General features: G+C 41.4%; 1 protein-coding gene across 1 annotated transcript in view; it reads left to right on the top strand.

Annotated features, from left to right (window-relative positions):
* The window catches only part of LOC127429545 (neuronal PAS domain-containing protein 1-like), a 71,766-nt gene that overhangs the window by 42,450 nt on the left and 2,096 nt on the right, over nucleotides 1-27,220 (top strand). Inside the window, exons 5-11 of the mRNA XM_051678657.1 lie at nucleotides 4,102-4,191; nucleotides 18,827-19,001; nucleotides 20,254-20,366; nucleotides 20,571-20,767; nucleotides 21,114-21,220; nucleotides 22,028-22,175; nucleotides 23,898-24,010. Coding sequence (XP_051534617.1) covers nucleotides 4,102-4,191; nucleotides 18,827-19,001; nucleotides 20,254-20,366; nucleotides 20,571-20,767; nucleotides 21,114-21,220; nucleotides 22,028-22,175; nucleotides 23,898-24,010 — 943 coding nt within the window. The remainder of the gene's footprint in view (nucleotides 1-4,101; nucleotides 4,192-18,826; nucleotides 19,002-20,253; nucleotides 20,367-20,570; nucleotides 20,768-21,113; nucleotides 21,221-22,027; nucleotides 22,176-23,897; nucleotides 24,011-27,220) is intronic.

Below are 27,220 nucleotides of genomic sequence, written 5' to 3'. Positions count from 1 at the left end.
TCATTGAATTCTACCTGCTCAACACCAGTTTCATTTAAAGAGAAGACTCAGGGGTGCAGGCCTTATGGGAAGAACTGCAAAGAAAAAGCCACTTTTGAAACTTAAAAACAAAAAGAAAAGATTAGAGTGGGCAAAGAAACACAGACATTGGACAACAGATAATTGGAAAAGAGTGTTATGGATCTTAACCCCATTGAGCTTTTGTGGGATCAGCTAGACTGTAAGGTGTGTGAGAAGTGCCCGACAAGACAGCCACATCTATGGCAAGTGCTACAGGAAGCATGGGGTGAAATGTCACCTGAGTATCTGGACAAACTGACAGCTAGAATGCAAGGATCTGCAAAGCTGTCATTGCTTCACGTGGAGGATTTTTTTGATGAGAACTCTTTGAAGTAGTTTAAGAAGTTCTTTTTCTAATTGTAATAGTAATGTTTCACGTTATTAATGTCCTGACTATACATTGTGATCAGTTGAATGCCACTTTAGTGAATAAAAGTACGAATTTCTTTCCATAAGAGCCAAATCTGAACATTATTCCAAAATTTTGGCCACCAGTGTGTGTGTGTGTGTGTGTGTTTGTGTGTATATATATATATATATATATATATATATATACATATATATTAGTGTATATATGTTTATAAAACATCCTTATTTAAAAGGGATAGTTCAACCAAAAATTACAATTTTCTCATCATTTACTCACCCTCATGCCATCCCAGATGTGTATGACTTTCTTTCTTCTGCGGAACACAAATGAAGATTTTTAGAAAAATATCTAAGCTCTGTTGGTCCATTCAATGCATGTGAATGGTGGCCAAATCTTTGAAACTCCAAAAAGCATATAAAGGCAGCATAAAAGTAATCAATAAGACTCCAGTTATTTAATCCATATCTTCAGAAGTGATATGATAGGTGTGGGTGAGTAACGGATCAATATTTAAGTCCTTTTTAACTATAAACTCTCCTCCCTGCCCAGTAGGTGGTGCTATGCATGAAGAATGTGAATAGCTAAAAACTAAAGAAGAAGAATGTGAAAGTGAAGATTTATAGTAAAAAATTACTTATATATTGATCTGTTTCTCACTTACACATATCATATCGCTTCTGAAGAAATTGGAGTCATATGGATTATTTTTATACTGCATTTATGTGCTTTTTGGAGCTTTAAATTTCTGGACACCATTCACTTGCATTGTATGGACCTACAGAAATATTCTTCTAAAAATCTTCTTTTGTGTTTAGCAGAAGAAAGATATTCATACACATCTGGGATAGCATGAGCATGAGTAAATAAGAGCATTTTGATTTTTGGGAGAACTTTAATGTCCTTTTAATGTAATATTATGAATGTTATGCTGTTGCAGTGTCTAAAAAGTATTTGGACCCTTAAGTCACTTAATGTATGAATGTCAAAGCAACAAAAATCAAACCAAAAAAAGATAGCACAAGCACACTTTTCAATAATTTTTTTTAACAAAAAGTAGTTTGTTAGGCTTTAAATAATTTTTTTTTCTTTTTTTTTTGATAAAACAATACATATGCCTTACAATATAGACAATAGTTTGGACACTGGTTGTCAGTGTTGTCAATGTGAAGAACTACACCTGTGGTTAGTAGGACACATGTGAGAACTTGAGGGGTATGTTTTCCTTTTATACAATAATATAAATTAATCTTAAACTTGATTTTGTAAAAAAAAAAAAAAATAAATAAAAAGGTGCCAACTACCCTTATGTGCTACAATTTTACTCCTCTGACCCCAGTGAAAAATAGTTCAAAAAGAAAGAAATTGTAAAAGATAGAAACAACATTATCAGTGTTGTGCTGTAGTAAAGACACATCCGCTTAAGGTCCTAATTGAAATCAGATTAACACTTCTTAAAATCCCTATGATTCTTTGTCTTGTCCTCTGTCAGTAATAACCAGATAATTGCATTTATTTCCACCATTCCCGTCTACTCTCATTTGCATACTGAACTCATCACTTGCATAAATTCCCACTGCTACAACATCACTCAGTTTCAAACACAGTGCCCAATCTACTTCTCACTCTTGCCTGTGTTAATTCACCAAAGTGGCATTCAACTGATCACAAAGTATAGTCAGGACATTACTGATGTAAAAAAACAGCACCATCACTATTTGAAGAAAGTAATTTTTGATCAAATCTAGACAGGCCCCATTTCCAACTCCTTATCCTAGAGTAATCATGCTATAACAATTATTATTATTATTTAAAGGAGTTTTGTTAATGGGATGGGCTTATAGTTCTCACCTGAAATCCTACACACGGCTTTGAAAGCTGTTCTGGTGGAAAAGAGTTTATTTTAAAGTGAGGTGCATTTTAGTTTTCTCTCGAAATCAAATGACATCTGGTGTTCTTTTGGTGCTTTTTTGTGTATTTCTTCTTTGATACTGTTGCTCATGTCAGTAACATGATTGATGTCAGTGGTGTTCCATTTTCACATTGTTAATATTCTACCCTGCATTGGTAATTAATCATGGATAATCAGATTTAGAGATTTCACACTTTACATTTGTAAACCCTGCGTTAGCGTTCTTATTTGCATAGTTACGAGGTTAATAACATTGAGTGGAAAAGTACAGCACACGAGGAGCACCCAACCTGTTGCCTGATCATCTGTGTGTAAATGTCAGCACGTAAATCTGCTTTGATTGTCTTAAAGGGAAAAATCACCCAAAAATGAAAATTCTGGAATTAATTTCTCACCCTTATGTTGTTCCTAACCTGTATTATATTCTTTTTTCTGCAGAGCATAAAAGGAGATTTTAAAGGATTTCCGATTCACTGATGTCAATAGAATAGCATAGTGAATCACTTTATAAATTAAAAAAGGACCCAAAATTGTCAAAGTAGTTCATTTTGTTTGTGCATCATAATCTAAGTCTTCTGAAGACCCACGATAGGTTTTGTTGAGAAACAACTGAAAATTTAAATCTTTAGCTTTCTTGTGCGTGTTCATGAATTCAGAGAAGCTTGTTTACAATGCCTTGAGAAAGTAAAAACAGCGCATGGGAGAATTTTCATTTTTTGGTGAACTATCTCTTTAATGAGGCAAAAGTAGTTTTTTTTGTGTGTTTTTTTTTTTTTTTTAATGGTTGGTTGTCTGTTACTAAACAACTTAATGTAACCTTGTATATCTTTGCAGTTAGTTCAACTTTTGATGATACAGGGCTTCATACCTTGGTTTAAAAGCGGTGCTAACCCCATTTCAAAATGAAAAACATCACTTAAAGGAATATTCTGGGTTCAATGCAAGTACAAGTTAAGTTCAATCAACAGCATTTGTGGCATAATATTGATTACCGCAAAAATTAATTTCGACTCGTCCCTCCTTTTCTTTAATAAAGCAAAAATCGAGGTTACAGTGAGGCACTTACTATGGAAGTGAATGGGGACAATTTTCTGGAGGGTTTAAAGGTATAAATGTGAAGCTTATAATTTCATAAAAGCACTTACAATAATTCTTCTGTTAAAACTCTTGTATTATTTGAGCTGTAAAGTTGTTTAAATCGTCAATTTTGAGTTTGAGAATTTGTTGACATTACATCGTCATGGCAACGAAGTCCTAAAATTTGCTATAACTTTACAGAGAAAAGGTTAGTCAGTGATTTTATCACAATAAAATCATGTTAACATATTTTGTTTATGTCTTATGGCTATACTTTTGAAAAAGTGAGTATTTTAACGTTCCAAAATTGACCCCATTCACTTCCATTGTAAGTGCCTCACTGTAATCTTGATTACAGGACGGATGAGTCGAAATTAATTTTCTTTTGGTAATCAGTATTATGCCACAAATGTTGTCGATTGAGCTTAATTTGTGTTGATCCCAGAATATTCCTTTAATCCAGGATTAGTGTCAAAAGCCGTTGCAAATCTTTTATTTATTAAATATTGGAGTACAAAATTTTTGTCTTTGTTTTTAGTCTTAGTTTGAGGGTTTTTTTTTTATTTGTATGTGTGTGTGATTTTAAACTGGTCAGTCTATGTGTTCTTGTGCATGTTTGAGAGAAAGAATGTTTTTCAGTCATACAGTATTTGTTTCAGCTAGAAATGTGTTTTTATCTGTGCAGTCTCTGGATGGCTTTGTGTTCGTCGTCAGTAAAGAAGGCAGATTCCTTTATATCTCCGAGACTGTCTCCATCTACCTTGGCCTTTCACAGGTGAGACCTACAGAACATATTTCACCAACGGTCAAGTAAGGTCTTCAGCAAATTCTTTGGGTTCTCATGGTAATGTAAAACCTAGAAAAACTATCAGGAATTTTAAAATATGGATTTCTAGACCTGGGAAAGTAATGGAAAAGAGGTAAATCTTAAAGTCATCCAGTAATCCAAGTAACTTGAAAAATCCTGGTAAAGTCATGAAAAAATGTCAGAAGTTCATTGGTCAAAAGGTGTGGGAACCCTAAATTCTGTAAATATGGGCCACTGTGGTGGACTGGAATGTATCAAACTGTATAGTACTGTATAGGTTTTCATCTGTGTCATTTTTTCACTGTATGTAAGTGTGTGTTTTTTTATTGGTGAAGAAAGTATGAAGAAGCATTCTTAGTGTAAGAATTTCCCCATGTCCCTGTGCTCATTTATCCGTTTCTCTTCCTCTCCTGAGCCTCTTGCCTCTCCAGGTGCTTTCTGTCTGTTGATTGCCTGTGGCCTCTTGTACAGGGAATGTTAAGTCCTGCCATTTCACCCAGATGCATAAATAATAACAGTAATTACTCGCACAGCAATCAAAGCGTCGCTCCAGCGAGCCGGCGTCTGTCTCGGGAACAAATCGATAGACATCTTAAAAGCCACATTGATTGTGTGGCAAAAAAAAAAAAAAAAGAATACACACACACAAACACACTCTTAAGATGCATTCAAGGGGGGATGGGAGGATAGATAGTGAGTATAGGAAGGAAAATAGATGTGATTGAGTTCGTTTGGTTGAGGAAAGGAAGAGATTGCTCTCAGAGAGCAGAATTGAGTGACGTAAGGTGACCGAGCTTGCATCTTTGCTGGGGCTGTCTTGCTCTTGTATGCTGGGTTATTTTATTATGCCGGATCAATCAACACTGTCGTAGCAACTGTGCATAATCTCAAAACACACTGCTTGTCCTTTAGCACTGTCTTGCTGTCTCCTCGATACCTGCATGAGCAAGACGCAAATAGTGGTTAGACTTCAGAGGAGGCGAGGCAGACTGGTTAAAATGTGTTCAAAAATAGAAAAACAACTGAAGTGTTGAAATAACTGATGCATATAATGTAAAGTTTTAACCATTGCATGAATGCCAGAAAAGACTAACAGCATAAAAGCTCCTCTCATTAGTAAATTGACCAATTAAAATGGATATTTAAATGACGCATCATTTGCTTCCATCCATGTGGCCGAAAAAAGCAAAACAGAGGCAAAATGTAATTTGCCTCCTCCTACATAGATAACCAGTTTTTATCAGAGGTATCCTTTCAAGCCAAAAGAGTGCAACAGTGCCCACCCACTTTTTCAGTCGTCTTCGCTCCGTAAGTGTTTTTCTCATTAATTTTTTCCATTAGGTTTTCAAAAAATCCTTCATAAGCCATAAACCACACCAACCAGCTCCGAAGTGAATCACAATATTACAAACTTTGATTTAAAGCAAAGTAGTATTAGAAAATCGGGCAAAAAGACAAAGGTACTGTATAGTTGTGGACTGTATACTTAATGTCTTTAATGAGGGAATGAACTACAATCTCATGAAGCATTGCAAATGATGTAATCAAAGTAAAAATGATGGAAACATGTACAACTGTTGAAGTTGTGTATTATCATTATAATTATAGAATCAGTATATTTAAACTATATTACAAAATATTCAGTTATATACAAATATACACAGTAAGTAGTTTGAGAGTGAAGGTAGACCGACTGGATTGTGTCAATCACAGTGGTTCATGGGAATTGGCGCTGTGGGACACAGTCCGAGTGTCACGTGGTCTGAAGCCCTTATACAATCATGCCAATTTATTGTCGGATTTTCTGTTCTTCATTGCATGAATTGTCTAAGCCTGTGTTTGTTTCCAGCAACTCATGTCGAAGTGAGGACTCCATAGGCTGGATGGGTCAGTGGCAATACTGGCATAAAAACTGGCTGGAGATGCTCACGGTGCTGATGGCGTTAAGGTTTTTCCTTCCGGAGATTCAGGACAGCCATGTCCTCATCTGGTCAGACAACAGGATGGTGGTGTCCTACATCAATTGCCAGGGAGGGGTGTACTCTCATGCCATGCTGTGTCTGGCATGTCACATTCTTCTGTGGGCACGGGACAATGTACTGTCTCTATGAGCAGTACATGATCTGTGCCGGTTGAACTTGGGGGCGGATCTCCTGTCCAGACAGGGTCTGTTGCCCGGAGAGTGGACATTACATCTTCAGATTATGGAACAAATCTGGAGAAGGTTCAGCAGAACGGAAGAGGACCTGTTCGCTTTGAGCGAGATGTCTCCTGTCCCCTCTGGTTTTCTCTCTCGCCCCCGGCACCATTGGGCATTGATGCGTTGGCATCCTTTTAGACCTATTCGTACCGTCCGTGTTCCTTTGTAGGATTTATCTGTTGTTTTAGAGGTGCTCTCGGGTCCTCCGTTAAAGCCCTTGACAACAGTTATTGATACATTTTTGACTCTCAAGACAGCACTGCTAGTGGCATTGGCATCGTTTAAGAGAGTCTGTGATTTGCATGCCCTGTTGGTCAATGCTTTGTGTATGGATTTTGCACTAGGGTATTCAAAGGTTGTGTTAAGACCTTGTTTGGGCTATCTGCCCAAGGTTATTTCTACGTCGTTCCACTCGCAGACCATTCATTTTAAGGCTTTCTCTCCTCCCCCATTTGAGTCAGAGGAGCATGAAAGGTTACATATGCTTTGCCCAGGTTGAACGCTGTGAGTTTATGTTGACCATATTAGCCAGTAGCATAAGTCAGAACAATTGTTTGTGTGCTTTGGTCTCATTGGTCTCATTGGCTTATTGATGTAATTTAGGGTGCTTACAAAATGTGTGGTTTACATTCACCTTTGGGTATTTGAGCCCATTCTACGAGGAGCATGGCATCCTCATGGGCTTTGGCTAGAGGTGTGTCCTTGGAGGACATTTGTATGGTGGCAGGGTGGTCATCGCCACATACATTTGTTAGATTTTATAACCTGGACGAGGGATTGACTTCTGCTTCCCAGGTTCTCTCTGTTGGAAGAGGAGTAAATTCATAATTACTTTTTATTCAGATGCTTTAACTCGCTTGTGCGCCGCTCTATGCTTGCCACACAGGCTTAGACAGTTGGCAGCTACTGTTCGCATGCCGTGAATGTATTCGTTCCCATAGCAATCATACGCAGCTCGAGTTCTCCGAAAGGGAACGTCTCGATTACATATATAACTTGGTTCCCTGAGGGGAACAAGATGCTGCGTAGCTTGCCATACTCTCTAGCAGCTGCATAGACTCATGCCTTTTGCAGGAAATCTGACTCGATGGAGCGAAAGTGAGCACCTTCATGGAACCCGTGACGTAGCTCCCTGGGGGGCATCACTTAAGCGCCATTAGCCAATAAATTGGCGTGATTGTATAAGGGCTTCAGATCACGTGACACTCGGACGGTGTCCCATAGTGATCATATGCAGCATCTCGCTCCCCTCAGGGGACCAAGGTTACGTACGTAACAGAGACACTTTGCAACAGAGCCTACATGGAGACAAGGACTTGCAGGATGTAAAATGAGAAGAAACTACTACACTACTAGACAGTTTACTGTTTTCCACATTTTAGAATAATAGTGAAGTTATCAAGTATATGAAATAACACAAATAGAAGTATGGAAATAATGACCAGAAAATGTGAAACAAATCAAAACTATCTTATATTTCAGCTTCTTCAAAGTAGCCACCCTTTATCTAGATTACAGTTCAGCACACTTTGGTCTAGCGTTGTCACGACACCAACATTTCAGTATTCGGTACCAAAAGCAGTACAATTTAAAAAAAAATTTACATAAAAATTTCGATATGTATTATATATTTTAATAATATAATAATAGAAAAAAGTTCACAATTATACAAAAGTAGAAATTTTGCCTATTTTTTATATTTACACATTTCAATGGCATAACAAAATTCCATCAAATTCAATAAAGTAAACCAAGAACAGTAATACAGTTTTTTACATGGAGTGGTTTTCTTTTCAGTATAGTAGTGAGTAGTTTTTCTTTTTAATAGTGTTTGAAATAACAACATAATAGGAGACCAATGCAAGGCCTAATATACTATGTATTTTAACACACAAATAGGTGTTATTTTCTACCTATTTGCAATCACTTGACATGCATTTTGACCATGAAGCACATCTGACAATTCATGCGTGCAGCCTCGTGACCGCATTTGCCACGAGGCGCTAGTGCTCTTGTTCTGATCGCTTCTCAGTTCCTCTGGTCGAGCACCAGCTCTGACATGACAATCAGCAGCATTTTAGTGTTAATGGAGTAACAGAGCACATGCTCAAAAAAAAAGAAGAAAAAAAAGTGAGCATTTGAAAGCAGCCATGTGTGAGTCAAATAGCACGAGGGTAACGAATTGAGTCAGTACTCATTACTACCGGTACTGAAAAAACAGAAGGAAAAAATGCAGTATCAGTAGAACTTTTTTATTTTAGTGTGGACTTGTTACCAAAATACCAGTACTTTTAACATCCCTGCTCTTGTCATTCTCTCAACCAACTTCATGAGGTGCTACCTGGGATGCTGTTTAAACAGTACTGAAGGAGTTTCCTTGTATGCTTGGTTCTTGTACCACTTCCTGGTCTCACCTTCACTATTCATCCATTTCAAAAATGCACAAATAATAATAATAAAAATCTTACATAGGCACAATTTATACTTAACCATAAGCATTTAGATCAAAATATTTTTCTTCAATCATGAGAAACATAAATGTAATCAAGTGCCCAAACTTTTGACTGGTGCTGTATATACCTCAATGATCCTTCACTCCAGCCTCTGTCTGGGCCTCTTGAGGTCAACACAGGAGGAAATACATTAACTGTATGCAAGCGTCCTGACATGTTACCACTTGTCAGAGGTCATGACACCCCAGCTTATGTTGCTGTTGATGGACCCATCTGGATCTGGTTAATCTTTGCGACCTTTCGAAAGACAGTAGGGTTCCTTAGGCGCATTACTCAGGGTCAGGAACCTTGAGATCGGGATGATATGCCTGCTTCCAGGCTGCTTGCCCAACAGAACCCAATGCTCCAGGCCGAGATGAAGGTCTAGGTGCTTAGCCCCTCACCTCTTCCTCCCCACGGCCAAAGCCACACCATCTGGGAAATGTGGAGGGGCGTATGGGGTGGGAAATTGATCCTAGGATGCTTAGTATGTGGACCCATCACCTTGCCTCCTACCTATCTCTTCTTCTGCCTCCTCCTCATCCTCTTCTTGTGCTCCTCTCCCATCAGTCAGAAGCGGACTCAGAGAGTGTTGTGGACAACTGCCCAGACGCCTCATAAATAAAGCCTCGCTATTATTTATATCATGTCTTATTCTCGCTCTCTGTTTCTCTCGCTCTTCTCGACCCTCTTCTTAACACTTACCAACATGCTTTTCTAACTTCTTGTGTTTCTTACAGTCTCCTCTTTGAACATCTCCTTCTTTCCAGTTTCTTTGTGGTTCTAGTCTAATGATGTCTGATTTTCAAATGAGTGTTTCTCATTCTGTCATCATTTACTCACCATTGCATTACCCTCATGTTGTCCAAACCTGTATGACTTTCTTTCTTATGTGGAACACAAAAGGAGATGTTGTAATGGATACTGTGTCATCTGTTTAATACAATGGCAGTGGATAGTGCTTTACTTTAAAGCTTAAAAAGGAGCCAAAAGTATCATAAAAGTAATCCATATGGCTCGTACATCATGTTACAAGTCTTCCGAAGGCATACGATAGGTTTTGATTAGAAACAACCCCAAATTTAAGTCATTTTTCAATGAAAATCTTGACCTCTTGATGCGCTTTGGGAAAAGCTTGTTCACAGTGAACATGGAATATGGCCACGCAGACTACTTTTATGGTACATTTGGGTGCATTTTTAGCTTTAAAGCGAGGCACTTTCCAATGAAATTGTGAAGACGGCCCACAATATTCATTAAAACATCTCTTTTTGTGTCCCAGAAAAGTCACAGAGGTTTGGAATGACATGAGGATGAGGAATTTATGTCAGAATTGTAATTTTTGGGTGAGCTAATCCTTTAAGGATTTGGTTGAACTGATTCTGTTCCATTTTGTTGCACTCTGTCTAGATGTTTTTGAACGCATGAAGGCTTCTTATGTAAATGCCCCCTAAGCTGCATGTATGATGGGTTTTAAGCATGATTTTTAATCAGTGGCACAAGGACGTTGTTCTAAATGCAAGAGCAAAACCTGAAAAATATTTTGATATAAACATATTTTATAGACATGTACTTGTGATAACAGTGGAATAATGAATTCCGCATTATTGAGTATTTAAAATTAATGGGCCTCATTCATGAACATTTCATAAATATACAACAAATTTGGTAGTAATTCACACTTAAAATGGAGCTTCCCGTGAACGTTCCGCTGGATTCACAAAGGTTTCATATTCCCCAGATTTGTGAGTAAAAGGTGTGTAAGTTAGTGAATTCCAAATGCGCGTGTGCATGTTCATTCACAATTATTATAATCCACACCCATGAAACGCCATACAAGGAAGGCTTCAGGCTCAATAGTAACTGAGAATAGGAAGCTTTTAACATCTATGTGAACAGTAATAAAAATAAAAAAAATTTTTTAAATGGAGTGCATTCACATCCTAAAATATTGATTTAGCAAACATTTGCATGTTCATTGTAAAAAGAAAGTGAGGAACTTACAGTCAACGCATGCTTTGCTGTCATCAGAGGTTCTTTTGTGAATTAAACAGTCCAAGAGGTCAATAAAAATGGTTTGACATGAAGCTTTAGTGTAAAAAAAAAATCTCAGTTCATGCCAAGAGGAGGATCTTCACCAAAATCTACCTTCTCTGGTTCAGTTGAGCGCATTGTCAGCATCATTGGAGAAACTTCTCAACTAAATCCAAGACAGTAAGAGTGATATACTTCTCTTGCAACAGGAACAATCTTCAAAGAAATTGATAGAATACCTGAAAAAGGTCTTTGACCGAAACTCTGAATTGCAAGGAGATTTGCAAGCTATACGTCAGTGTGCTGACTTTTTCTTATTTTCCCCCGTTGTATTGTGTACGGTACGCACCTGCCTGCGATGTGTTTATGGGTTTAACAGCCATACCATTGACCGCATGTTATCAACTGAAGGTGATTTACTGATGTGTTTACCAAATTATGAAACCTAAATTATAGCGCTCATATCAAATAAAAAAAATGTCCAGCCAGTCACGTTAGAGGGCATTGTTTATTTTTTTCTTTTCTTTTTTCTGAAAATCAAATGCAAACTGCGCCTTTCCATGAACCTTTCACAACATGTCAAGATCTTCTGCTGGAAAAATAAGCAGAGTTGGGAAAAAACTTTACTTTGAAAAAATAAATGCAATCAACAAAGAAATGTTTCTAAATAAAAGCTTTTTTATATTATTATTATTATTATTATTAATTTTTTTTTATGGTTATTTTCACTCATTTAACTAGTAATTTTTTGCATTGTTTATTTAATATTACTTCTATCAAAATGTAGTCATGGCAGTTTTTCTGAAAGAACACAACCGTTTGTGTGTTATTCCTGGTTGCGGTCGTTATCTCTCTGCTTCTGACGGCCACGATCGCTGTCTTATGTGTCTGGGCGCTGCCCACGTGGAGACATCATTCGTGGATGGGTCTTGTCCTCATTGCGAGAACATGACCATGGCAACGTTGCGGTCGCGACTTGCATTCGTAAGAAAGCAAGCCACCCCAGCGGCTCCCCACCTCGGTCCTTCTACCTATGGGTATGAGGCCGTGCCGGTTAGCACTGGGGGCGATTTGGGGACCTCAATGGGACCACCTCCACCAGGTATCCCCCCACGGACCTCCCATTCCCCAGCACGCTCGCTAGCCCCGGTCGGGCGCTCTGACGAGATCGCGAGTAGGAAGACAAGTTATTGAGCGCAGCATTGTAGAGTGGGCTTGTCCAGTCGGACGCAGAGGCTTCGACTGGGCTTCCTCCTTCGGAAATGGTTGCCCAGTCCCAGGCCGACGCAGAAATGACGCACATGCCTTCCCGGGTGGCCGCGAGCGTCGGGCTAGAGTGGAACCCTCCACTCTCCCCTGAACCCTCGCGGCTCGACGATTGGTGCCTGGGCTCAGGTTGCTGCCCACGGCCACGCCCCACCCCCGTTCCTTTTTACCGGAAGTGCATGAGGAGCTGATAAGATCGTGATGCTTCAAAGTGCCCCTGAGACGGGCGACCCAGGGGCAAGGAGACCCACTTCTCTGGAGCTGGTGAGCTGACCACTCCATCCCCCGGTGGAGGGCCGGGAGGAGAATCTATTGTTTCATTTTCATTTAATTTCGCCGCATGTCCAAGAGGCTATGGTACCCAAAAATTCAACAAAAGAGCAGTTTTCTTGTTCCCTGGTTAACCTGTTCGCTGCATACGGCCATCGTCATGACCACCGTCCACCGTCCCATCTTTGCAGGTATGGCACTCCAGCAGCGGTACACCCGCCCTTGTGCGCCCAGCTGTGGCACAAACATGCCCACACGGGATTGGGTCCGGTGGACTACGGGGACGAGACTCCTCCTCCCCCCTCCTTGGCCAATCTTATGGTGGGCGGCAGGAGCCACATAAGTGCTTCGATGTCCCTGGACTCAGCACGGCCACGGGGCTCGAATCCCCTCAACGTGGCACCTCGAGCTCCGCCCCACCACGAGGCCCCACCCGCCAGTACATCCGACGTGATCATTTCTTTGGTCCCCCTCGCCCGGAGTTTGGGCACGTGGCTCGCGCTTTCCAACCCATCGCGAAGGGCGAGAACACCGCTACCTTGCGTGCGGAGATCGCTACCCTTCTGCGCAAGGGCATGATAGATCCTGACCCTCCAGCCTAGATGAAGAAAGGGTTCTACAGCCCTTACTTCATCGTACCGAAGAAAGGCGGTGGGTTGCGACCAATCCTGGACCTGCGAGTACTGAACCAGTCTTTGCACAGACTCCCGTTCTAGATGCTGATGCAAAAACTACAGGGACGAGACTCCTCCTCCCCCCTCCTCGGCCAATCTTATGGTGGGCGGCAGGAGCCATGTAAGTGCTTCGATGTCGCGTGCACTCTCTTTGAAGACTGCCCTCCTGACTGCACTCACTTCCATCAAAAGGGTAGGGGACCTGCAGGCATTCTCTGTCAGTGAATCATGCCTGGAGTTCGGTCCAGGTTACTCTCATGTGATCCAGAGACCCCGACCAGGCTATGTGCCCAAGGTTCTTACAACCCCTTTTAGGGATCAGGTGGTGAACCTGCAAGCGCTGCCCCAGGAGGAGGCAGACCCAGCCTTGGCATTGCTGTGTCCGGTGCGAGCTTTACACATCTATTTGGATTGCACGCAGAGCCTTAGAAGCTCCGAGCAGCTCTTTGTTTGCTTTGGTGGACAGCGGAAAGGAAGCGCTGTCTCCAAACAGAGGATAGCCCACTGGGTCATTGACGCCATCGCGATGGCATATCAGGCTCAGGACGTGCCACCCTCTGCGGGGTTACGAGCCCACTCCACCAGGAGTGTGGCGCCTCTTTGGCAGACATCTGCAGAGCAGCGGGCTGGGCAACACCCAACACCTTTGCGAGGTTCTACAATCTCCGGGTTGAGCCAGTCTCGTCCAGTGTATTGGCAGGCACAAGCAGGTAAGTTCTGGGACAAACTGGCTGGGTGTACCGCTTGCGCATAGCACCTTTCCCCTTCCTTGAGGTGAAGATGTGCGTTCTTGACTCCCAGTTGTGTTCACAGACTGTGATCCCTGGATGAATTTCCTCATTAACCCTCTGGCAGTTGAGTTTGCGGAGAAACTCACTGACTGGCCCAGTACGTGTGCTAATGAGCCCCTGTACTGAGGTAGGTGCTCCACATGTGCTGGTTCCCCGAAGGCGACCCCATGTGATATCTTCCACAAAATCGTTTCCCTGTCGGCAAACTGCATCTTCCTTGGGCAGATGCCCCTCTGCCCCGGTTGCCATGCTCTGTAGAAACTCCTCCCCCTTCGGGTAGGACCTACCATGGGACCTCTCCACATGACATACTTCCGACAAGACTTGGTAAGACCATGTGAGGTATTCCACTCAAAATACCCCCCCCCCCCTTTTTGGGTGGGGTGTGGTCTCCGCTGTGTCTTCACCTTGGGAGGGACACTCCCCGACGCAGACACTTATGACTCCCAGTCAGTTAACAAATTCAACTCTTTTTGGGGAGAAAAGAGAGGGAAAAGAGGCCTCGGCTGGGCTAGCCTGTCCCTATAGTTGGGCAGTCGACTTGTTCCTGATGGACCGTTCGACGCTTATAAGAGCATTGGGGGAGGTTACGTGACAGCTTGGTGCACTGGCTACGAGGCACACAGCAGTCTGCCCATCACACACCAACAGTTCACGTAACACAGTTCAGCTAGTTGTGGCGTTTTGTATAGGGACCCCTTGTGTCACTACATCGACACAACGTCGAGTGAGTGACAGATAGGAAACGTTCTGGTTACTTTTGTAACCTCCGTTCCCTGATGGAGGGAACGAGACATTGTGTCCCTCTTGCCACAATGCTGAACTACCCGCTGAAATGGCCGGGACCTGGTCTCGGCTCCTCAGCACAAAACCTGAAGAGTGGTTACATACCAGCTCCTTTTATACCCGTATGTCCGGGGGAGTGGCATGCAAATTCCACTCCCCAATTCTCATTGGCCTTTTTTCTAAAAAGCAGAGGTGTTTGGGGCTCCCAAGAGTGACCCCTAGTGTCACTACATCGACACAATGTCTCGTTCCCTCCATCAGGGAATGGAGGTTACGAAAGTAACCAGGACGTTCTGATGTCTAAGCACGATGTCACATATTCCCTGTTTTTGTGTTTACTTTTATGTTGAAATTCTTGTTTAGTTCCTAAATTTAGACGAGGCTGGAAAGAGGGACGCAGGCTCTGGGACGGACGAGGCTGGCAACGCAGGCTCTGGGATGGACGAGGCTTCTAGTTCGTGGGGTGTGGGGGCCAATGAGCCTATGGCCAAGCCTGCCACACCCCACGAACTAGAAGCCTCATCCGTCCCAGAGCCTGCATTGCCAGCCTCGTCCGTCCCAGAGCCTGCGTTGCCAGCCTCGTCCGTCTTTCCAGCCTCATCCATCCCAGAGCCTGTGTTGCCAGCCTCATCCGTCCCAGAGCCTGCGTTGCCAGCCTCGTCCATTCCAGAGCCTGCGTTGCCAGCCTCGTCCGTCCCAGAGCCAGCGTTGTCAACTTCGGCCATCTGGAGGAGGAGAAGGAGAAGAAAAGTTTCTGTTCCCAAGTCTCTTCCCATGTACACGACCACGGGGGTCGTTCCCGAGTCTCCGCCCATGCCCATGACCACAGAGGTCGTTCCTGAGTCTCTGCCCATGTTCACGACCACAGAGGTCGTTCCTGAGTCTCCGCTCATGCTCATGACCACAGAGGTTGTTCCTGAGTCTCTTCCCATGTTCATGACCACAGAGGTCATTCCCGAGTCTTTGCCCATGCCCATGACCACAGAGGTCGTTCCCGAGTCTTTGCCCATGCCCACGACTACAGAGGTCGTTTCCAAGTCTCATCCCATGAACACGACCACGGAGGTCGTTTCCGAATCTCCGCTCATGCCCATGACCACAGAGGTCGTTTCCCAGTCTCTGCCTATGCCCACGACTACAGAGGTCGTTCCCAAGTCTCATCCCATGAACATGACCATGGAGGTCATTTCTGAGTCTCTGCCGACGACCATAGAGGTCGTTCCCGAGTCTCTTCCCATGTTCGCAACCACGGAGGTCATTTCCCATTCATCCTGGACTCTTTGTCTCGAGCCTGCCATGGCTCCGCCCTCCACGGCTTCACCCCTCGAGCCTGCCATGGCTCCGCCCTCCACGGCTTCACCCCTCGAGCCTGCCACGGCTCCACCTTCCACGGCTTCGCACCTCGAGCCTGCCACGGCTCCGCCCCCAGAGCCTATTCCTCCAGCGGCTCTGCCAGCTCCCCCAGAGACTCCTCCTACAGCGGCTCCACCACCTGACCCAGTCCTTGTCCTGCGGCCACCTCCCAGGCATCCTGACCCTGTCTCAGCCCTGCGGCCACCTCCCAGGTGTCCTGACTCTGTCTCGGCCCTGCGGCCGCCTCCCAGGTGTCCTGACTCTGTCTCGGCCCTGCGGCCGCCTCCCAGGCGTCCTGACCCTGTCTCGGCCCTGCGGCCACCTCCCAGGACTCCTGACTCTGTCTCGGCCCTGCGGCCGCCTCCCAAGACTCCTGACCCTGTCCCCACCTTGAGGTCATCTCCTTTGTCTCCTGGCCGTCTGCCTGATCTGCTCTGGTCTCCCTGGTCTCCTGGCGGTCCGCCTGATCTGCCCTGGTCTCCTGGCCGTCTGCTTGATCTGCCCTGGTCTCATGGCTGTCCACCTGATCTGCTCTGGTCTACTTGGTCCTCCAAGCCTGCAGCGTCGCTCTGGCTCTCCATCCCTCCAGCTCCACCTTGGTTTCAAAAGTCCCTGACTTTGCCTTGTTCCTCTGCTCCCCTTGCCCCTTGTGCCCCCCTGAATTGCCTGTTTACCCTTTGTGCCCCCCTGAACTACCTGTTTTCCTCCACACTCCATGGACAATTTGTTTTTGTTTTTTGGAGCATCTGGAATCTGCTCCTTAAAAGGGGGGCTCTGTCACATATTCCCTGTTTTTGTGTTGACTTATGTTGAAATTCTTGTTTAGTTCCTGTTTCCTGTTAGTTTGTAGTCCTTTTGTAGTTTCATTTTTATGATTGGTTTTCCCCTGATTGTTTCCACAGGTGTTCCTCGTTCCCTTGTTTGCCCCCATGTATTTAAGCCCTTGTTTTCCCCTGGTTTCTTTGTCAGTCTTCACATGTGTTGTCTTGTTCTGTGCTTGGTTTCCCGTGATTTTGTTTCATTCTATTCTGAGTTACTTTATTTTTGGTTTCCATTAAAAGCTGCATTTAGATCCTCATTCCACATCTGCCTCGTTACACACCATTTACACATGGTTGGGAGGAGGTTTACATTTTGTTCATACTGACTAACGTTTTGAAAATATGAAAATGTTCATGGATCCGAGAATATACGTCAGACCAGCTTTACAAACGATTTACACAAAATTAGTTCTGCTTGTGTTTCATGAATGAACATTACTACCTCGGACATGTATTATTAATAAAAAATGTATAATTAAATTATGTCGTAAAACAAACAATAATTTAAATGTAAAACTGAGTTTAAAATATTAAATTATTACAGTATTTAGCAAAGTACTTATTTCACAACTAAAAAGAGCATATGTGCATGACCGACTGGGAACACTTATGAGTGCTGATGAAATGAATCACTGAGCCGTTTCTTAGAACTGGTTCATAGAAACTAACCGAACAAACTGATTCACTAAAATAACTGACTTACCAAATGCTATTTTATTCCCCCTGTTTCATGCATTCTTTTTTGCAATTACGTATACTGTATGTATTCTTACAAACCAAGTAAACTGTCAGATCCCTCTTAATGAGATTTCCCAAAATTTACCCTGTTGCATTTTTGGTATCTTCTTGCTTCCAAATCTCAGAACCTCTGAGATCTCATCAGTGCTACTTCCAACAAGCTAAACAACCCTCTCTGAAGCACTTGTGGACCAGATTAGGTCTCCATGCCAGACCAACCTGTCTGTTGGATTTACCTCCAACTTTACCTCTCAATTAGTCCACACAGGCTTAAAACCCCAGACTCTTTACAATTCATCCCTCAACTGATCCCCAATTACACAGCTGCTCAATCCCTCTTCTCTCTGCTCTTCCCTCTGTTTGCACCCAAACTGCCTTGCGCACACACTTTGGTGTCCTTGACAGCCAGCGGAAAATCCTTTAAAATCCCTCCGTAAATGGATCTAATCCCATAATAAATGGCTGTGTCCCACAGACAAGGGTGAGGGAGAAACTGGCCTTTTATCAAGATGGAATGAAATCTGATCCACACAGATTAGTTCTTTATAGATCCAGGGGTCACAGGAATGCAAATCTTACTTTTTTTTTTTTTTTTAACTACTCTTACTTTAAACTAGTTAAGTAAAGAAAAGAATAGTTCACCCTCAAAATGAACATTCTTACAACATGTTCATTTTTGGGTGAACTACTCCGTCACTACTCCAAAGAATGTCACTGATTCTCTCTGATCTTTTTGTTTTTCTGTTGGTGTAATATTATTTACCTTGTGTGGTAGGCTATAGATGGATGGTGTGTATGTTTTATGAATCTCACCTGTTCTGAGTTTCTTCAACATTTTGTTACGTGCAGCAGATAGAATATTCAGTGTGGTCATGATACACTGTAATTAATGTTTTATGTGTAGCGTTTCTTTTATCTCACTGTGATGTGTGCTTCTACCAGTGTAAGGGTTTAAAAATATGTGTACGAGTATGAGTGTGCGTACACTTGTGCATTAGAAAAGAAGGAATAGCTATAGATGATTTTGTTTTTCAAGGTCTCTCATTGCTTGTTAGCCAATATGAAGTGATCTTATGTCATGTTTTATACATGTACTGCACCGGCATCCCATGTCTATTACTCTGCATTGATGTGTGTGTTTACTTATGGTTTTGTTTTTGTGTGTGTGTATGATCAGGTTGAGTTAACTGGCAGCAGCGTGTTTGATTACATTCACCCCGCGGACCATGTCGAGATGGCAGAGCGTCTTGGCATTAAGCCACACCTCTGGGCGGAGGCAGGCTGTCAAATGTCCCATGAGAGTGTTTCAAGCTCCGCCTCCACATCTTCATTGGCAGGCACTCCAGAACCAGGTAAAAAAGTCCAGCTTTATTCATAAATGGACTAGAGTATCCTAGCCACATGTTAAAGGGGCCATATTATGAGAAATATCTTTTTTTTTTTTATATATAAATTAATTAGATAAAAGTGTTTGATATGAAAAGGCATTGTAACTTTCAGAACCAGAGGTTGCGCTGTAAATATTTACTATCTGTAACTCTGTGTTAACTCTGTTCTGTGTTGTAAAATATCCATCAATATGTTTTTTATACATCATATTTGTTTTCATTTCCCTTACAAAGTATAGACGTATGCCATTCCATTTGTGTAAGTACACTTGATATCTTAATATAGACAATATTATCATTTTCATTTATTTAAAATGAAAACTAATAGGGCCTGGGTAGCTCAGCGAGTACTGACGCTGACAGTCACCCCTGGAGTCGCGAGTTCGAATCCAGGGCGTGCTGAGTGACTCTAGCCAGGTCTCCTAAGCAACCAAATTGGCCTGGTTGCTAAGGAGGGTAGAGTCACATGGGGTAACCTCCTCGTGATCGCTATAATGTGGTTCTCGCTCTCGGTGGTGTGTTGTGCGTGGATGCCAAGGAGAATAGCACGAAGCCTCCACACGCGCTATGTCTCCAGGGTAACGCGCGCAAACAAGTCACGTGATAATATGCGCGTATTGATGGTCTCAGACACGGAGGCAACTGAGATTCATCCTCCGCCACCCGAATTGAGGTGAGTCACTACGCCACCACGAGGACTTGGTGTGCATTGGGAATTGGGCATTCCCAATTCCAGAAAAAAAAAAAAAAAGAAGAAGAAAAAAAAGACAATTCATAGCCACTATTTAACCTGAGAGTAGCTTGCATTGTAGTAAATCGGTTAACACGGATTGCCCGTTTTTCATGCTTTAAAGGCGTTCATTTAAGCCCATATCAGTTTTGAGTCCTTGTCCATGTTTAGGATGATCCGGACTTGGCAAAACATATTGGCTACAATAAAAAACAAAAAACTAAAACTAAATCAATTGACGCCTGACAAGCGCATGAAACAGGTACATATTATTTATATTCATATATATATATATATATATATATATATATATATGAACCCTTGCATAATTATAGCACTTTTTTTTTCTTTTCTGCACATTCATATTCCACATTGATTGTTCTTGGGTATCCAGCTGTTATTTTTTGTTGGCATATCGAATCTGTGGACACTTAAGTATTATTGAAATGGTGTATATCTTTGCCTTGTGTGTGTCTCTACTTGTAGCCCCATCCAGTCCTTGTTCTCCTGTTAGTGAGCTGGCAGAACGTGGCTTCTTCATCCGGATGAAATCCACCCTTACCAAGCGTGGTCTCCACGTTAAATCTTCGGGTTATAAAGTGAGATATTCATATGTGACATACTTACTCATAAATGATATTCTAACACCAACTGAAGGATTTTGTTGTGTAGTCTTACTGTAACAGTGGTGGATAGTTCTTTGATAATTAGCTTTTAGCCATTTTCATGAGAGCATTATTGATTGAACAATTTTTTTGGTCATTTGTTTCGTAAACTGAAATGCTCATTTAATTCCTTATCAGGTGATTCATGTGACAGGTCGCATTCGCTGTCGTCCTGCCCTGGTGCCAGGCTCCTCCCGTCATTTGCATCGGCCAATGGGGTTGGTTGCGCTGGCTCACACGCTTCCGCCCTCAACGCTAAATGAGGTGCGCATGGAAAGTCAGATGTTTGTGTTCCGAGTTAACATGGACTTACAGGTCACCTACTGTGAGAACAGGTAAATCCCCAGCATGCACTTTTCTATTATTTTTTTAAACAAGATAAATTTACTTATGAAGCAAACTGATATAAGATCTTATGTCTTGTTTTCAGAGATATCTAGCAAAAGTGTGTGAGGTTAATGCTTAAAACAAGAAAAATAACTAATTGCCAATTGGTTAAAAAAAAAAAAAAACTTAATTCACAGGGAAAACAGTTATTTTTCTATCCCGATTGGCAAAACCTTTTTCCTTGTCTCATCAACTACTGAAGAAAGCATACTGGTTAAATATGATGGCATCTTTAAACGGATTGTTTCAGAGACTGTCACTGATAGGAATATATGCTTGTGTGGGTTTTTATAGGATTTCGGAGTATATGGACCTCAGTCCAGCAGAGGTGGTTGGACACACCTGCTATCACTTCATCCATGTGGAAGACCTGGACACCATCAAGCAGAGTCATGAAGACTGTAAGCCTTCCAGGATGTCAACTGTGGTCTTCTCTCATCTCTTCCATTCCTTATATATCAGTAATCCTGAGTTTAATGCTGGGTTAATATAGTTTACTACACAGTTCTCTTGAATACTCGATTCTTATTGGTTATGCGATCAAATATTTTTCTATAATGACCTTTAAACTTTATAACTGACCGCTGTCCCAAACCTACATACAGCAGCTGTGCTAGTTTCATGTCTCCCATATAACTCTGCCGTCTCTTCCTTTTTACATAATACTGTCATTTAAACTCAAATCAATATTTCATGTCTATTTATTTATTAATTTGACAAGTATTAGTGTAATAAGAGGGATAATGTACAGTCAGCCTATCATTAACACAAAATAAACATCTTAAGGATGATAGAAGACCCCGTTGGGATTTATGTTGCGATAATGACCAAATGATTAAACATATCCCTGACCTATTTTGTAGGACCAGAAAGAAATGTGAATATAAAGAATGTCAAGAGCTTTTTTGAGGGTTGCAGTATAACAGATGGATAATAATTGATATGACTATTGAACAGAACATCTATTTGTTGAGCTAATGTAATGGGAACGTTGACGAGCCTCAAACTGCTGTGTGCATTTGACAGCAGCGCTCCCTAGTCATATGAACAAATTGTGTCTCTCACCTCCCCATCCAGGTTTATCTAGATTTAGCTGATTTTTAGCTTTCTTAAGGTGGCTATTGAACCTTTTTAACTTAATATTTTAATATTTACTAATTTAACAAACTCTATATGTGTCTCTTTTTTTCTCTCTCTCTCTCTCTAAGTGCTGCGGAAAGGACAGGTTGTGACGGGGTATTATCGCTGGTTGCAGAAGAGAGGAGGGTATCTATGGATTCAGTCTTGCGCTACTGTGTCCATTAACCACAAAGCGCCCCATGAGCGCAATGTCATCTGGGTCAACTATGTGCTCAGGTAAGCTTCATACTGGCCTTGTGTGGGTTTTGTATAAAATTGCTACATTAAAGTCCCCATGAAATGGCTTGATGAGCATAGTTTTCTGCCCTGTGTTGACATATCTTTTTGAAACAGGAAGTTTGGGTGCAACATACCAAATGAAGAGAGAGACTGTAAATTTAAAATGTGCATATCTGCTAAAAGGGAATTTTATCAATGTTCTGGATTTCACTAGCATATACTTTGAAGCTTAGATGGCTTCAAAGCTTGCATACATGGACTAAAAACCTCAAACTCTCATTTTGATTTCATGGGGTCTGTAATGTGCACAAATTCTCCACAAAGGCCCTCATAAACGCTCTTCCTCTCCTATCTGTCTACGGCAATCTTTGTCACACAAACATGCACGTTAAAAAATCAGACAAAACAGGCCAAAAAAATGGCTGAATTTCAGTGATAATTGGACTGGTAATATATAATTACATCAAATGGATGTCAAAATTTTCTGGCTGAATGGTGTTTTAGTTAATTAGCTTTGTAATTGCAATAGCTAATTAACTTCTATAGCACCCCGCTGGAGCCATGTTCATTGTGTGTGTGTGTGTGTGTGTGTGTCTGTGTTTGGAATGTGTGTACCTCTCAAGTGTGTAGCTCTCACCTCTCAGTCATTGCTTGTGAGAAAGAAATTCTGTAGCTTTATTCCAAAAGCAAGTGATCTGGCTTAATGTCTGCTGCCTACATAGGTGATTAAAAATCTAAAGACTTTTTTTAGCGACTTTATGAAATTACTTCGGACACTGCAACAGACATGATATGAAGTCACACTTCTGTTTTTTAAATATAAATAAATCACAAATAAAAAATGATATTTTATTCAAAATAATAAAAACATCAATAAAAACATGCAGCTTTGAAATATGTATTCTTTGTAATGAGCCAAGAGGTCGGTCATTCACACGTCTTCTCGTCAGACCAGAGTTCACCAAGCTGGAACTTTCGTGGGCAGTGGGCACTTCACATGAGTGATCTCCTGCGTTCAGATGCGTATGAATGAAAGTGAATGTAGCCTGAATTGTAGTGTGATTATGGCCAGAGACTATTTAGCAGAGACGGGCCACTTCTATTAAAATGAATGGGAGAAACTGGAACGCCCAACCAAGGAGCTCTAAGCGCCCAACGGTCAACGGGTGTAGAAATGAAGTCCCGCCTTACAGTTAAAAGAGCCAATCACCTTTTAGATACAGACATCGCCTGTCAATCAACTCGAGAACGTGCATGCGCATTAGCTATACAAGCCAGGATAATTTTGTTTTTTAGTGTAATACGAGGTAAAAAAGCACAATTTATGATTGTCAAATTTTATTGCTGATTTGAAATATGTTCTTTGATCGTAATCTTCATCAACTGTCTTTGAGATTTCAATCTTGAATGAGGTATCTTAGAAGGCAGCATCATTTTTCTAGGCACATCTATGTCTTAAAATGCTACCTAGGTAGACAGCTCACTAGGTTTTGGACAGGGACTACATAAAGTAGAAATACTGGTGAATTGAAGGCATTAAAGCTTGACCTCCTGTTGTGTATGCAACTATAACAAATAATTGGAGAAAATTATGAGAAGCTGTGTGAAGATTACGGTTAAGTTTCTGTGTAACAGTGGAGCAGGGTTTAGCATTTAGATTGCCAAATGTGTGAAGCTCCCCAAGGAGAATGGCTCACTTTCTTTTATCTGTATTTTCAGTCGACCAGAGCTGGCAGACATGCCTCTGGACTTATTACAACTCCCAGAAAGCCTGAGGGCAGAGCGACTTCAAGCTAGTTCCTCCCCAAGCAACACTTCCCCAAAGGCACAAGGTATGTTCTAATGCTGTGTTCCATTCAAACTTGGAAGGGTGGAATTTCTGTCTGACTTCTTTGAAAAGTGCAAATAGCTTACCACTTCAAGTCAGACTTCCAACTTGATCGGAAATTCTCAGCCCAGATTTCGCCACGATGCAGGCCAGGTGTATGACATCATACAACTTGGCAGAACCCAGGTAGAATGTGTACAATAAATGCAAAATATTAACTTTTAAGTAAATTAAATGCATCAATGTGTTAAAGTTCCTACATTTCTTGATAATAAGTGTGCTTTCAAACTAGTACTTTTGGTGCACACCCTGGTTCATTTGACATCAAAGTTTGGTTCGTTTGGTTGGTGTTAACAATCTTTGCCAAACTTGGGTGCGCACCCGCAAACAGCAACTGAGTCCACTTGAACGCCATTTGTACACATTCTGTACTATATCGTGGAAGTGAAACGCAACTGATGACGTATAATTTGCATTATGCATGCTCCCAGGTGCAATTATTACGTTGTAGATTTCTCATACCAGCTTGTCTTCAAATAAATGGCCTTTAGTCCATTTTTAGTCCAACAGTGGTTGACTAACCGACTAGTCATCCAGCAACTGACTTGTTCATTAGTAGGTTCGACTACTAACATTGATATTTTATGTGGTGGTGTTTTTTATTTTATTTTTTATTTTTTTCCTTTTTCTCCCAATTTGGAATGCCCAATTCCCAATGTGCTTTTAAGTCCTCGTGGTCACGTAGTGATTCGCCTCAATCCGGATGGCAGAGGACGAATCCCAGCTGCCTCTGCATCTGAGACCGTCAACCCACGCATCAAATCACGTGGCTTGTTGAGCGTGTTGCCATGGAGACATAGCGTGTGTGGAGGCCTCACGCCATCCACTGCGGCATCCACGCTCAACTCACCACGCGCCCCACTGAGAACGAACCACATTATAGCGACCACAAGGAGGTTACCCCATGTGACTCTACCCTCCCTAGCAACTGGGGCTGGAGTCACTCAGCACACCCTGGGATTCGAACTAGCGAACTCCAGCGAAAGCCAGCGTCTTTACCACTGAGCTACCCAGGCCCCCTATGTGGTGGTGGTTTTAATGGGAGACGAAATTCCCAAATTAATTTAGACAACTTTTTTGAGAGCGTTTTTATGTGTGATTATACTGTAACTTGCTGTGCTTAAAAGTAATAATAGTCAGCACTTCAAAACCTTTTGCAAGAAGTTTTGCCTCTTTAATGCTTTAGATTTAGTCAATTTATGCTCCGATTCTGTTTCAGCCATCAAAGCGCTGCATCTACAGTACAAGACAATCACTGTCGGACGTTAAATTCTCTGTTGTGAGTAATGGTATTTGTGAGGTGCTTTCTAGAGGTTAAAGTCTTTTGCCGGTTCTGTCTTAAATAAATGCTTGCAGTAAAAAAGGTTTAAACTGCTTGATGTTGTGAACTAGATGTGTACATCATTAACTTACCTAACCCTAACCATTATTTTCCCTAACCCTAACCTAACCCTAACCTAACCCTAACCCTGAGACTCCCAAGTGCTCCAGTTACATTGATGCGTGTCATTCTGCATTCAGGATGTGCATAAGTGGTTTTGTGCCGCTCTGTATTACAGCCTTTCTTATTTCTTGTCTTACTTTGATATTTTTGTGCAATAAGACAGTATGTTATTATTATAATTATTGTTATTAAAAAAATTTGGTCAAAAATATAGTTATTGAACCTATATTTTTGTTGAATATCTGTTAGTTACCATGTTGAAGTGATGGACTTAGAGTCAGTATATCCCTCTGAAATGTGTCTCATTGGGGTTGTGTGAACATAACAGAGCCTGATTATGCATTATTATCCATAACATGTTCTAGCTGAATAGCAGGGTTGGGAGGGTTACTTTTGAAATGTATTCCACTACAGATTACAGAATACATGCTGTAAAATGTAATTTGTAACGTATTCCGTTAGATTACTCAAGGTCAATAACGTATTCTAAATACTTTGGATTACTTCTTCAGCACTAGTAGATTTTTTCACTTGTTTTGACTATAAAAACTCTGCCAGTACAGTAAGACAAAATACACATGTTAAAAATACATTCTCTGAAAAACCTAAATATCTTATGCAGTGTTGTTTCCAAAACAAGATAAATCTAATTTATCTTGTTTTAAAGATATTTAGATATTTTTACAGGAAAACAATAAAAAAAAATTTGCCCTAATATCAAAGGTCTTACTAGAAAAAAATTAATTATGATCCAACGTGAATTTTCTTGTTTAAAAAATATGATCGTGCCTGATCATGTGCATGTAAAATGGCTAGAAATAGCATTTTAGCATAACGTAAAGCTGACAATTTACATACGGTTTATTTCTATTTCTTCTGCTCCAAACTTACTTCAAACTTACTTCTCTGTCTGCTCGTATGAATGTAACACATCATAAGAAAGTGTTTCACCGCTGTTCAGATGCACTTTAGATCGCATCATTTATATGTATAAATGTTTTCCATCTGAATGGACTCAAAGTAATCTCTTCAGTAATCAAGATACTTTTTGAATGTAACTGTATTCTAATTACCAATGATTTAAATTGTAACTGTAGTGGAATACAGTTACTTATATTTTGTATTTTAAATACGTATTCCAATTACATGTATTCCGTTACTCCCCAACCCTGCTGACTAATCATTCAAACTGACCGACTAGTCGTTTATGAAAATTGGTAGTTTTCCACATCCCAACTTCAGAGAGCATCTCACATTCTTAACATCTCATGCAACGTATCAACAGGCCCACAGCAGACAAATGCTAACATTCTTCACATCTTTGCACATTGCATCTGTGGCAGGCAAACACATGTGCCTTTCCGTGCATATAAAGTTTTGGTTTTAAATCCAAAGAGACATACACTTAAGTAACATAAAATGACCTGGCTTCTTCTCCTGAGTCACAGTGGTACTCACGTTGATGACACAATTGTTCTGTGGTTCAGACCTAAATAATATGGTCTAAACAAAGACTAGCGGAGGAAAGAATCGAACTCGGGTTCGAAACAAGCAATCAAACCAGGCATGAAAACACTTCAGGACCTGTTAGGTAAATGCTTGAAAAGGTGTGTAAAATATGATAAACATTACATTTTCTAAATAAATTTTTCTTTATATATCATTTCCAAGCATTGGAAAACAGACAGACTGCTATGTGGTCAGAATCCA

Source organism: Myxocyprinus asiaticus, chromosome 39 (assembly GCF_019703515.2).
Source record: "Myxocyprinus asiaticus isolate MX2 ecotype Aquarium Trade chromosome 39, UBuf_Myxa_2, whole genome shotgun sequence".
Taxonomy (NCBI): domain Eukaryota; kingdom Metazoa; phylum Chordata; class Actinopteri; order Cypriniformes; family Catostomidae; genus Myxocyprinus; species Myxocyprinus asiaticus.
This window is presented reverse-complemented; position numbering and strand designations above follow the sequence as displayed.